Below are 14,217 nucleotides of genomic sequence, written 5' to 3' on the forward strand. Positions count from 1 at the left end.
TTTTCTTTTTGTACCAGTTAGGGAATTTGTTCCTCAGAAAGATTAAGGCTAGACAGCAATTCAATTGCTTTCTAAGGAAACTGATGGTTGTATCAGCAATTATATAACTTTTGCAAAATAGCAGAAGCTCTCAAAATAGTAGAAGTTCTCTTCCTCCACCTATTAGATTCCGCTTCTGTAAAATATGTTGATTCTCGTTACCCAACGCTCTGAATGTTACATATTGTTGTGTCCCTACACATTTCTACTTCTACCAGTTGAGTTACAAATCAGCTGTGTATGTTCTGAAACCTATTTATGTCAGCTGTACTTGTTCATGAAATTATATAATTCAATCGTACTACACATAAAAGAATGAAATAAGTGTGTGTAAAGAAAGAGAGCAGGGTTGCCCCATCCCCATGAAAACAAAGCTAAATGCTTTGGAAAACCTTTATAAAGGTGAGTCATTTTAAACAAATGCAACCATAGATAATTTTTGCACTACATGTGAGTGCTTAAACATTTATAATAGTAGAAAAGTTTATAGAGTCCCTTAACTCTGACTGTAATCCAAAAAACAAGAAAAAAAATAATTAAAATGTGACTAAAAAAATCAGAAGTACGTGAAAATTAAGAACCACACTCTATGATAACCTTTGGATCCAAAAAGAAATAATTTACAAAGCAACAGAAGGAGAACATTTCATGTCAAAACCCATGGAAACACAGAAAAACTTGCATTGAAAGGAAAATATATAGTCTTAATGTCTTAAATATTACAGAAGGAAAGACTCAAACAATGAAAAACCTTAAAACAACTGTTAAGAATAGTAGGACAATACAAAGAAATAAAAAAGAGGGTAATGAAGGCAAATGTTGAAAATGAAAAGAATAGTAGCAAGAATAAATTAATCCAAAGGCTAATTCCTTGAAAAAGATCCAGTGAAATAAACGAATCTTTCAAAGGCCTGCTACAGGAAAGAACAAAAATATACAAATTTAGCAATGATAAGGCAGATGTACCTACTTATACAGAAAAGACTGAATAAATGAATTAAAAGAGAATCCTACAAGCAATTTTGTAACAACTTTGAAAGCCTAGATGAAATGGATGAATTTTTCACAAAATATGAATTACCAATATTGACTAAGAAAGAAATATAATAAATAATTACCATAGTAGGGTTAGAATGGTGATTAAAGAACTACCATTAAAACCACCAGGACCACATGGCTTAACAGATGATTTCTTTCTAACATTTAAAGAGCTTATAGGGAGACCTTCAAGATGGCGGAAGAGTAAGACGTGGAGATCACCTTCTTCCCCACAAATACATCAGAAGTACATCTAATACGATCCAGCAATCCTACTACTGGGCATATACCCTGAGAAAACCATAATTCAAAAAGAGTCATATACCACAATGTTCATTGCAGCTCTATTTACAATAGCCAGGACATGGAATCAACCTAAGTGTCCATTGACAGATGAATGGATAAAGAAGATGTAGCACATATATACAATGGAATATTACTCAGCCATAAAAAGACATGAAATTGAATTATTTGTAGTGAGGTGGATGGACCTATAGTATGTCATACAGAGTGAAGTAAGTCAGAAAGAGAAAAACAAATACTGTATGCTAACACATATATATGGAATCTAAAAAAAAAAAGGTTCTGAAGAACTTAGGGGCAGGCCAGGAATAAAGACACAGACGTAGAGAATGGACTTGAGGACATGGGGAGGGAGAAGGGTAAGCTGGGACGAAGTGAGAGAGTGGCATGGACTAATATATACACTACCAAATGTAAAATAGATAGCTAGTGGGAAGCAGCCACATAGCACAGGGAGATCAGCTCGGTACTTTGTGACCACCTAGAGGGGTGGGATAGGGAGGGTGGGAGGGAGACGCAAGAGGAAGGAGATATGGGGATATATGTATATGTATAGCTGATTCACTTTGTTATACAGCAGAAACTAACACACCATTGTAAAGCAATTATACTCCAAAAAAGATGTTAAAAAAAAGGGAAAAGTAAATAACAATAAAGTGGATTTAAATAATAAAAAAATAAAGAGCTTATAACTATAGATCAATATCACTATAAAATAGTTGCAAAATTCTAAATAATTTACTAGCTGATAAACTCAACAAAGTATCAAAAAAATCTATGACCAAGTAGGATTTATTTCAGGAATGCAAGGATATTTTTAAAATATTAGTGTTAATGGTGAAGCTATTTTCATAAAGTCAGCTATTACTATTCGAAATTTTTTTGGAGAATCTAGTGAACTAATAAAGAAAATAAATAGTATTATTTTAAAAAGAGAATGAATTTATCTCTTTTTGTTGCTGATATGATTGCATACCTAGAACATCCAAGAGTTAATCGAACAAACAAAAAAAGAATGAGGCAAATAATTTGTTAAGGTGGCTATAAGGAAGATAAATAGTTTAACTATATATTATTTATAAGCAGGTAAAAATGGAAATGTGTAATATATTTCATTTGTTTGACTAAGCTATATAAATTTAAGAATAAATTTAATAACAAAGGTAAAAATTTCTAAGAACATTATAAAATCTTGTTGAAGGAGGTGTAATTTTTTAGGATCTAAATCAGTGGCTCTCAATCCTGGCTACATGTTAGAATAGACATATAAAAATACTGATGCTCTGACTTAGGTATAAGCAATTCTGGTTTAATGGTTGTAGGGTGGGTCTGAAGCACTAAAATTTGTTTAACATAGTTCAGATGATTTTAACATGGGGCAAAGATGAGAATTTAATATTGAAATTTCAAAATTATGTAAAAATTAATATAAAATTCATAGAAAGGAAAGGGTTAGCAAGAGGAATACAGTTCATTCTCTATCCTTGCTGAGGAATACCGGAAAGAAAAGTGACCAGCTAATGACAAAGATTAGTGACCTGCTCCTGGCAAGCACACTAAGGGTGTGTGGCAGCTCCTATCTATGGAGTGTTTTTGGCAGGATGTGTCTAGTTTAAATTGCTTATGATAAACAAAACTTTCATCAGTAGATTTTGTTTTTTTTTTTACCTTCATCTTAGATCATTTTATTTTACATTACTTAAATTTTGTGTTTGATTAGGATAGTGAACAAGCTGTGATAAAATTCAGTGTATGTTATATTAACTAAAATTAATGTTGCATAGAAGTTTTGCAAAAGAAATGTTGTCTGGTTTTAACATATACTATCGACAGGGAAATGCAGCATGACCTGGCTGTGAATGGTGTTAATAACCTGCTCAGGTAGAAGTAGGTGTGATAAAGATCCTGCCGCCCAACTTTAAAGAATGAGCTGCCTTTTATCTATCTTCTACCCAGAACTAGACTTTTCTCTACCGGTTCTTCACAGATGATACAGAAGTTGGGAAGTATTCAGTCACATCTGTCCACTCACCCACCAACAATTTCCCATTAAAGAAAATCCCTGTGTTCACTCCTCACTCATAAGAAATAAGTTTCAAAGGCAGCTTGTACTGGAATAAACTGATCTGAAGGCTTGCAAAGCACTTGGTATCTTCTTCTTAAGATCTTGGAGTCTTTAAATTATAGCTCATATTATTTTTACTATTATTGTTATTTTAATTTATTAATAACTGTTAGGCTAATGTTCTTTCAAAAGCAGATTTGTTTTAATGTCATCAATAGATTTATAGGACATGACTTTCTGGAAAATGTCATGTAAGCTATGTAACTTCCAGACTATAAAATGTGAATGTTTAATGACCAAAAAGTTTCATTCTGCTTAAGTGTTATGTCATTACATACACAGTTTAGGGACCTCCCATGTTAAATCTAAGACAGACACATACTAATATGCAAAGAAGGATCTCTATGCTTTGCTTATGCCTTATGATTACATATATTCTTGACATTATTAGTAAACTTTAGTATTGGTTACAAGTTCTGATTTTTGTGTGCCAGATTTGACAACCTGATCTTTGGGTTGTCTCAAAAGCCCAACATGGAGTTTGTTGTAACTGAGTCAAAATAGTCATATATTTTATATGGAAGAATAAATACTCTCAAATGCCCCCCAAAATAAGAAAAACAAGATTAGTAAGAGTTGACCTACTTTGTCAGAAATTGAAGTATGGTATAAAGCCACTAAGTATAAATCATTATTATATTGCCATAGCAATGGACAAATAGAGCCAATTTGGGAGTAAAGATATGTATTCCAATTATACCTAATAATTTAATGTGTAAATCAGGTGGTATTTAAAATCAACAGAAAAAGTACTATCTTCTATTCATGTGAAGAAAATTTACAGAACTACATTTCAAACAGATTCAGAATTTTCTTCCAAATCATATAACAAAACTTAAAACCTAGGAAACTACTTGTACAATCCATAGGTTTAGTGAGACCTTTGTAAAACAGGACAGGATCTCTGAACTATACAAGAAAAGTTGACTAATTGGATGATATTAAAAAACAAAAAAACTTTAAAATTCAAAAGATACCCTAAACAAAACCAGCATATTGAAAAGAGATTAGGAACAAATTGCAATATAGATGACAGAGAAAGTATCAATGAACTCTTTGTCTATAAATTATAAAGAGTTCTTTAAAAATGAGAAGAAAAAAGTAACCAAAAACTATGCAAAAATGTTATGAATAAGTAATTCATAGAAAAAAACATCTTGATTAACTATTCTTACTTTATTATAATGCTCTGACCTCATTGCTGGTGTTACCTACTGTTAAATATTAAGCACAGCTCATAGATAACGCAGGTAAAATCAGAGTTAGAATCTGGGCCAAAGCTCCCTTCTTAGAAAACACTACTAAAGCCCGACTTTCCCAGCGTCCACATATTGTGACTCACAGTCAAAACTAGATAATGGCTCGACATGGACCTCTATGATTCAAGTACAATAATTACACCTGTGTGGACTGAGTCTTTTGTTTTCCCTCCTGGTATGGTAGGTGTTTCTAACTACTGATTTGTTTCAGTTTCGTGTGTATTGTAGAGCACCCTGATCTAAGGAGATGACCAGTAGAGTGGGAAAAAATGATCTACAGCACATGTGTAAATGATTTAGCATGGCTCCAGAGCACTAAAATGCACTATATGAGGTGCTGGACCCCAAGTGAGGAAGATTCTTATCAGATGGTCCTTAAGATGAGTGTAGAGTTCTGCTGGGGGTAGCCCACCTGACTAATAGGAGCCCAAGATGCACACTAAAATAGGTTCTTTAGTAATATCTGGCATGAAAGAGGCATGATTATATATTTTTTTCCATCCACATTCAACTCCATGGATAGCAATATGTCTAAACCAAGAAAAACAATGAAATTATATGTACTTTTCCTGAGTCTGATGCCTTAAGGCTATATAATCAATCGAATTAGATGAACTACTTGTGCTTATTTTCACCTTTAAAAAATGATTTAAAATATCTGGTATATTGGATGGAACTTTACATATCCATTTTCAATATAAATCCTCAGGCTATTGGTAATGTCTCAGAAAATTCTTTAACTAAAGTGAATATTGGACTTTTATTTTGGGAGAATTGTGAATGGTTTGATTTTATTAGGTTTGATAAGTGCTGAGTTCCTCTAATATTTTAATTTAGTCGACCTAAATTCATATTTCCAAAGTGAACTTTGATGTCTCTATTTTTTATTATTGGCTAAACCTGTGTTGAGTATTAATTGATCTTAAACTGAATTGAGCTTGAATTACTCCTGTGCTTCTACTACTCCAAAGAAAGTATTTGGAAACACATCACACTCTTCAGCATAAGAAATTGCACTCGAGTCCTGTTTGAATAGTACCATAATTCTCAAAAGTTGAAAAACAACTTGAGATATCATTTCCGCCATCGTACTACTGTGAGAGGAACATTATTAACAAATGGAGACATAGAAGTGTGTTCATCGCCTCAGCATGGTATTTCTGCAATAACTCTTTTTCATGTGTAAAGCCCCAGACCATGCTGTCATTATTTCTCTCGACTCAGGAATGGCTAAAGATCAGATCCCACCGTTGATGAACTTGCTTTGCATTAAAACAGCACTGTGTCAGATGTAAATAAGTCTTTCTTGTTGATGGTTGGAGACCAGGCTGAAGTGACCATCATCATTTGTGAAACATGATTGAGCATATACAATTTGTAACCTGAAAATACCAGATGCTTGTCCTAAGCTTGATATTGTTCATGTCAGGGGGCTCCAGATGGTATTTGTTGTGTTCTGTGGCATTTTTGAGACTTTAGGATAAACAGCCTTGGGGAAAAATAGGAAGGACGTGTGACTTGCCCTTTCTTAAGCACCTGTGGTTCAGGTGCTGGCTACAGTTGGCAAGTATGTGTGTTAATAGTAGATTTCTTGTGAGTGCAAAATTTTACTACCTATCCAGTTTTTGCAGAGCCAGGCAATTCCTATCAACTAATCAGCATGGAGATGAAAACATCTTTTAAGGTGCATTGTAAACAGCATTACTTTAATTCCACTCCTAAGTAGTAACTAAGTATTTCTTTACAGAAAACTAAAAGATGTCACCAATCCTCAGGGTCATTATCATTTAAATGCAGGTTTTTGCCAATCTCCATGTTCCCTTTTTAAATGGGTGGATTTACTTGTTAGGCCATTTGGACCTGAGTGCAGAGAAGAAGTGTATGTCTTTCAAATTAGGCAATATTTGTAAAGCTTTCTGTACCTTGACTGCTAATTTTGAACTGATGCTTTTTTGTTAAACTATTACTGGTCAAATAAAACATATCAATCTAAATTGTAGGCTCACCTATGCAAAAATTGTATTATGCTGTTGATATCTTTAAACATGAGTGATTTTATTTTCTGAAGACTTCTTGAAAACAGGGTCCCCATTGGAGGGGTGGTCAGACATGAAGGGCATCATATTTGTAGTCATTTTATTTTAGCTCTATGATGAACTAGTCAAAGGTTTTTCATTGACTGTATTTATCAACTTCAGTATATAAGGGTCATTAGAAAAAGGTAAAGGGGGATTAAAAATATTATGGTAGAGACAAGCTATGCTATTTTATAAATTTTGCTTTATATTTCCTATGGGGTTTAATGTCACAAGGATTATTTTATCTGCATTGCTTAATTGGACATACTGAAAGAGCTTGAAATTACATTTCACTATGGTGTATCAAAACAGGACGTGAGTGGAGTGTATTTGAATGTGAAGGCCTGGCACAGATGAAGTTATTTAAATAAGTATAGAGAATGGATGCAACAAAATGTTTGATGCAGTAGAGTTAGATTGTAGATGCAGGTTAATATTAGTAGTTACTAGTTAAATAGATAGTAGTTAGTAGTAGTAGTAGTAAGCAGTTAGTAGTAGTAGTTATGGTCAGTAGTCAGAGTTAGCAGATAACAGAGGAGCAGGAAAAGAGTCATGGAAGGAAATGAAATCAGATTTTTATTAAAATGCTCCTTAGTAATAACATCAGCCTCATGAAGTAGGAATTTCTATTAAACAATATGTCATTCTTCATTATTTTCCTTTCCATTTTGATTGGCTTTGCTTGTTGGGTCCATTATAAGTGTATGTTTTGTCACTCAGAGTCCTACTGGGGTTCTAAGCAATTCTAGACGACTAGGTTGACTCTTGATTGAAATCTCTAAAAATTCTCCCTTGTTCAACTCTTCTCCTACCCTACACCTTCTCCTTTCTGAGGAATTCATTTAGTCTCTGCTTGATCAAGGAGACTGGACCATGTAGTATAAGTGCCATTGCCCTTTATTCCTCAAAACCAATGCCGTCACCATTTTTCTTTTCTCTCCTGCCTATCTTTAAGGAAACCTCACCTATCTGCCTTGCTGAAGAATTTATTTCTCTTTCTAGGTTCTTATTCCAACTCCTTTCTACAACTGTTTATCAAATTTTTCTCCGTTAATGTCCCAGACTAAAAAAAATACTCAATTGTTCCCCTTTCTTCCTAAAATAAATTAAACAAAATTGTTTCTGGATTACCTGCCTTAATTCTGCCCTGGATGTCACACATATGTGCCTCTATTCCCGTCCTTGTCTTTACCTGAAATGATCCCCTTGGGTTCTCTGCCTTCCACAGTTCTACCACTCACTTGGTTCTGTGGTTTTTGAATAATATTCAAAGCAGAAGAAAATGTTCCATAAAGGAGACTCAGAGGGAGCAAGAGAGTAGGCAGCAGGTAGGTTAGACTCTACATCCTCAAGCAGAAAAACTGCCATGATAATTGTTTTACACATTTAGCAAATGCAGTTTTGGCACTTTAAAACTATTTGAAAATGACATGTTTAATGAAATTGCAGAGAGGTTAAGTGACTTGTCCAAGAAAAGTGGCATATTGAGAGCTAGTACTTGGGTCTTCTGAATTTTTATTCTGTAATTTTTTCTAGTATTCAGGCATTACTAGGGGGGCATTTTTAGGTAAGGAATAACATTTTTCATTGAATGTTCATAAAGGCTTTTCTTCCATGCAAATATAATTTAAAATTATGGAGTGGTTTCTGTCATAAGTGATTTATTTCTCTCCATCCCGAATGATGGATAGACCATGGTTATTGGTGCCTTTATTCATTCAAGCCATGCTCCTCTGTGTGCATGGCTCGATTCTACAACGACATGGAAGGTGATTTTCTGTGTTTGGCAATGATGTAACTAAAATCACTGTTGGATAATGTCTGAAAGTTTCAGCTTGGGTTATAAGACAGCTTTAACTTGGGGAAATTTGTTGAGATGCTTTCAGTCCTATTCTGAGAAAGTATTGCAGAAGGGAAAGGATTTTCCAGACTTGACCTATGGACATTTTTGAGCTAATTTTTACTACGCCTAAGCCTGACATAATATGCAAAAGAACACCTTCCTTTCACTAGCTTCATTATCCTGACCCCTTTCCTTTTGCAACCTTAACCATTTGGTTCAACTGAAAGGAAGCCCATAAGTGTTCCCAGAATGCTTTTGGTACTGGAACATTCTGGTAATAGCTGTTTCACAAAAAGCAAAAGATGCAGGAAATAAGAAATATGGCTACATATTCTTTCTTATGGAATAAGGAATATGGCTACAATTCTTTCTTATGTTTTGTGATCTATCAAGGAATCAAATATTTTGAGTTATGAAAAATAATTTTAGGTCAATTAATAGAGTGTGACTGAACATCTTATACTTCATTTGGACATGGTTAAACAGCAAAAATGACCTGAAATGTTTCATGAGAAATTATATTTAAGGTTATACTTCAATGAAATAACATGGAATGCTGATGTAAAGTACAACAGTTTGATGTACTTTTATGTATCACAATACGTAAAGTTAAATCACTTTAAACTGTTATTAAATTACAATTTAGTTAACAATAAACTAACAAGACACAGGGATTTAACGATGTGGTGTTAGAGGTAAAAAATCCACTTAGATTTTTTTTTAACCTCTCAAGAGTCTAAGAGTACAGTTGCTTTATTCTAATCAACTTTCTTTTGCACATTGTTCTTAATTAGCAAGCATCTTCCATTTGCTGAGTTTTCAGAGTTATGTTGCACTTTGATTTTTTACTCACATTGCAGTCACAAGATGAGAAATGTAGACACTGTGTACAAACAAGAAGTTCGTGCAAAGTCAAGCTCTCAAAACCACATGCAAGACTTAGTGGCACATGGTTTAGAGCTCACACACTCCAGGATCATGTGAGACAGGCATGCAGATGAGAGGAAAGAAAAGCACCTACATCATGAAAATAGAGGATGATGAAAGAGAATGACATTTTCTTTATGACAGTTATCTAATGCAAACCGTATACCCATAACCTTTACCGGAGTGAAGGAAGGGGCAGATAAGTGACTTTTTGTGGGGAGGGGGAAACTTTATATAAACATTATTAGAGGTCAAGTCATTGTTAAAGTTAAGGATTTCTATTCTGTACTTGGCCTCTTCCAAGTTATCTTTCCCAGTTTCTTGCTTTGTATTTCCTCTGCTACATCATGCAAAAAAAATCAGAACTAACATTGGAAATCATTTAACAAGCTCTAAGCCTGACAGAAAACAAGGGTGTTCTCCACAATTTACACGAGAATTAAATTGGATATAAATACCTCCTGTTCTTACCGGTGGGTGTTGTGATTCCATGTATTAAGGTGTGAAGCAGACAGGAAAGAGATAAATCTTTCATAAGTACATTGTAAATAGGCAAGTGGTATATAAACCATATTCATAGGTAATAGAGTCAAACAATGAAAGGTAAATAGTTTTCACAAAATAGACTTTATCACACAAAAAAATGGTCACGAAACTAGAGTTATATGGAGAGGGGAAATAAAATAAATAATTGTTTTACTATGATTATTGAAATAATCTGGCAGTATGGAACAACAAAATTGAGCGACATGTGTTTTGATTAAAAATTCTTGACACTGCTTCAGCCAACCCAGCATTAGAGAATCCCCAATAGTTTCTGAATGCTGATATCTTCATTAAACAATAATATGGATGGAAGTACATAAAAGTGACCAATTTGTAGGTACTTTCTTATGAGATTAAAGTGTTACCTTGGTGAGATCAATTTATCAAATGAATTTTCACAAGTAACTTTGGGATAATCAGAAATAACTCATGGGATTCAGTTATGGCTTTGTATGAAATGTGCTGATTGATTAGCTCTTCAAATTAAAAATTTTATAATGGCATGCTCTTACTTCTCTGTCAAATAAATCATGCACAGCTATGATAAACATCATATAAAAATATATCTTTCAAACTGGGCAATATTTGCAATGCTTTCTGTACCTGAACTGCTAATTTTGAATCTTTTCTTTTTTTTTAGGATATTGCTGGTCAAATAAAAAAAAGTCAATTTAAATTGCATAGGCTCACTTATGCAAAAATTGTATCATGCTGTTGACGTCGTTAAATTTTAAAGATTTCATTTTATGAAGAATTTTTAGAAACAGGATCCTTGCCCAGTGGAGGAGTAGCTAGATGGGAAGGTACTATAATTCTAATCTTTTTTTAATAGGTCTATGATACGCTATATAACTTGTATTTATCATATAACTTATCTTTAGTAATCAATCTCTATAGCCAAATAGCTAGGTCAAAAAGATGTATGTAATTCTCCTAATAATAAAAGAAGCTCTTTGGATCAATTAATCTTATTAGTTGTATTGATTTTTGAGCACTGATAAAGGAGGGAAGGGTTATGAAAAGTGATTGTTGATGTTGAATTTGCTTAAGAGTTATGAAGGAATCCATATGTCCCCCTTGAAAGGAAAGATGCATTAAACCAGGTACAGTAAAAGGGCACATAGTTAATTGATTAAAATATAGAAAAATTGTCCTTAACAGAAACATGAAACTCCCTATTATAAAATGTTTATGGTATACATAAGCTCCTTAACCTCTCCCACAAATCCTCAAAATGTCCTATTTTTAAAAAATATTTCTGTTTGGGGGCATTATAGTTATTATTACTTGTAATGTCTTAATGCACATGGGTCCACCTATTTTTCTGGCTGCTGGCAGCTAAACCAAGTGGTGAAAGCCCAAGTCCCAACTTAGCAATTCTCTCCCTAACCAGAAGTGGGAGCTCTAATACACACAGTTATATCAGTTTGCATCATGTTATAATGCCTTTGCCACACAGTGTAACTAGATATAGCACCATGCAATGCCATGAATTGAGAATGAAAGACTATCTCCAGGGGAGAAAATAAACATCTGAGAGAGGGAAACAAAAGCAAGGGGTTCAAAGCTGGTGAGACTGGCTTTTCCATTTTGGCTGTAGCTATAACGCCTGAGGGGCTCCAGTTTTGGAAAACAGAAATACATACCATGTTCATGTCAATGCCATTGGTGTAAGTCCATGCGTGTTGGAAATATTCTTCAAGCCGTTGCCTCAGAGGGTTGGGGATTTGGTGAAAGCGAATGAACTCTTTTACTCGCAGCATCTGCATGTGGTACCTGGCAGTTCCGGAGTATAGTCTTTGGATAATTGCTGATACGTTCCCAAAAATGCTTGCATACATTAGTGCTGGATTGGATAAAAAACAAAGTTATGGGGGAAAGACTGCACTTGGGGATATTATATCTTGTCAGAATCTCAAATATGTAGATTTTTTATTATCTCAATCCATTTGTGAGGGTTTACCACTGGCCCTAGGGGAACAAAGAAGTCAAGTCAATACTGTTGTAAAATTTATAATTTTGGTGGTAAATCTGGAGAGGAAAAATACACAAATTCACCATGGATTCTCCATATATTCAAGTAGAAACTCAGACTGTTTACAATATCAACCTGTAACCAACCTAGACTATTGACTAGAGATAAAATGTGTTTAAAATAAACATTTCATTTGTAATGTAATAAGAAGGTATGTCATGGGGTTACCACACAGATCTGTTTTCTGGAAGTGGAGTAAAAATGATCATTTTTAAATTGTGACAACTCCACCTCAGCCTCAAACCTAACCTTGCAATATTATAAACCTACTATAAATTTTAAGATTATTCAGAAAATTTTGGATTTCCTAAGGAATAATAAATGTTTTAAGGAACTCATAGTTTCCCTAGAGTGTTTATTTATATGTAATTTTTAATCTATTAAAATTCATTTTTACAGTATTTCTATATGAGAAACAGATATCTTTGGCTTAGACTATGAGAATATAGTTTTATTTTTTGTAGAGAAAAATAGAATACCTCTTTGTTCTTTCATCTATGGGAAGAAAAAAACTAACATCCAATACTTAGAATGCCCTTTTTAAAGCTACCAGGGCTAAATATTTATGATTTAACATAAGCTTTTTAAGCATCTTGTCTTTCTTTTTATATTTGTACTTAGTTTCTAATAATCCTGAGAAAAATTCTATATCCTGTACAGAAAGTCACATGATGATACATGCCCTATGTCTTGACCTTTGGACATGTGTCAGACACTTAGAGAGGAGGTAAAACACATTTAAGGCACTGGAACTGCAAGGTATCAAGTAGGTGGGAAAAAAAACCAAAATAACTCCTTGAAGTGTTTGTTTCAACAAATATCCAACCAACGTATTTTTTTCCCCAACACGTCTTACAAATCACTACCTATATAAAACACTTAATCATTTTTAAAGTAGATGTTGGCCAGATTCAGTCTGTGTTTTAAAATGACTTATCTTCTTGGTCATTTGTTTTCTTTTCCATCTTATTTTTATCTCTTGGTTAGCACGGTCCTTGTTTACCATAGAAGTCGCAAGTAAGAGAATGTCCCAGACAAAGAGGCAGCCCTTTATTTTTAATCTATTTAAAGGGATAAAAATTGGGGAGATCTATAGGGAGGCTGAACTGGGATTTGTGAAAGACAGTAATTCTCATTAAGGTAGAAAAGCTGTTTAGGTAGTATCTTCCACAGGGGGTGGGAAAAACAAAACCTGGGCCTAATTTGAGTAAATGCATAGTTGATTAAGAAGGGAGTTAGCAATACTGTTCTGAAATGGATTTCTGTGATTCAAGGAGATTCGTGTGAGAAATATATCCTGCTCTGCCTAATTTTAGTGTTGGAAATATTTATGCCTGTTGTTAGGTATCCAAAGTACCTATCATGTTCTCAGGAAATAGTTTAGTTAGTACAGATTTTCACTTGATTTAATTAGAAGGCACATAATCAGTGCTAGTTATTTTACTTAAACCACATAATTACGAAAAGAAGAGTCAGGGAAAACGTTCTTATTTTGTTTTTAATAAATGCTGTGGTTTTAACTCCATACTGCCACAAAAATGAACCAAACGTTAGTTTGGATCATAAACATGTATTTCCACTCATTGACAGGATGGCAAAAATCTAGATTATAAGTACATAGTTGAATACATGAATAGCGTGTATTTTTCTAAGGAAATTCTACGCTAATGGCTTTTTAAATTATAATGAAGGCGTACATTTTTTTTCTATTTTTTAGGAAGCAAATGGAGCTAAAGTCTGTAAGTAAGAGAGAAGCACAAAATGATTATATTCTGTATACGTTATTTGGTTAATGGCCATCAACTGGCATAAAATATGACTCAAAAGCAAGTTGGCAGACTATATAGGCATTTCTTTCAACTCAATATTTTGTTTAGCCTTCCTTAATAGAAAATTCTTCCTTCACCAGAATGGTTTGCTTTACGCTGCAGTATTATAAAAATAAAACAGGTATAATTTAAAACGTCAGCACACCACACTCAAAATCTGAGATGCTCACCAAACTAATGAATTTAGGGTCATTG

At 33.8% G+C, this 14,217-nt stretch overlaps 1 protein-coding gene across 1 annotated transcript in view; it reads right to left on the reverse strand.

Annotated features, from left to right (window-relative positions):
- Positions 1 to 14,217, reverse strand: part of KCNH7 (potassium voltage-gated channel subfamily H member 7) — a 447,227-nt gene that overhangs the window by 36,335 nt on the left and 396,675 nt on the right. Inside the window, exon 9 of the mRNA XM_057551433.1 lies at positions 11,805 to 12,004. Within this exon, the coding sequence (XP_057407416.1) occupies positions 11,805 to 12,004 (200 nt within the window). The remainder of the gene's footprint in view (positions 1 to 11,804; positions 12,005 to 14,217) is intronic.

This window comes from Balaenoptera acutorostrata, chromosome 8 (genome assembly GCF_949987535.1).
Source record: "Balaenoptera acutorostrata chromosome 8, mBalAcu1.1, whole genome shotgun sequence".
In the NCBI taxonomy this organism is placed as follows: Eukaryota; Metazoa; Chordata; class Mammalia; order Artiodactyla; family Balaenopteridae; genus Balaenoptera; species Balaenoptera acutorostrata.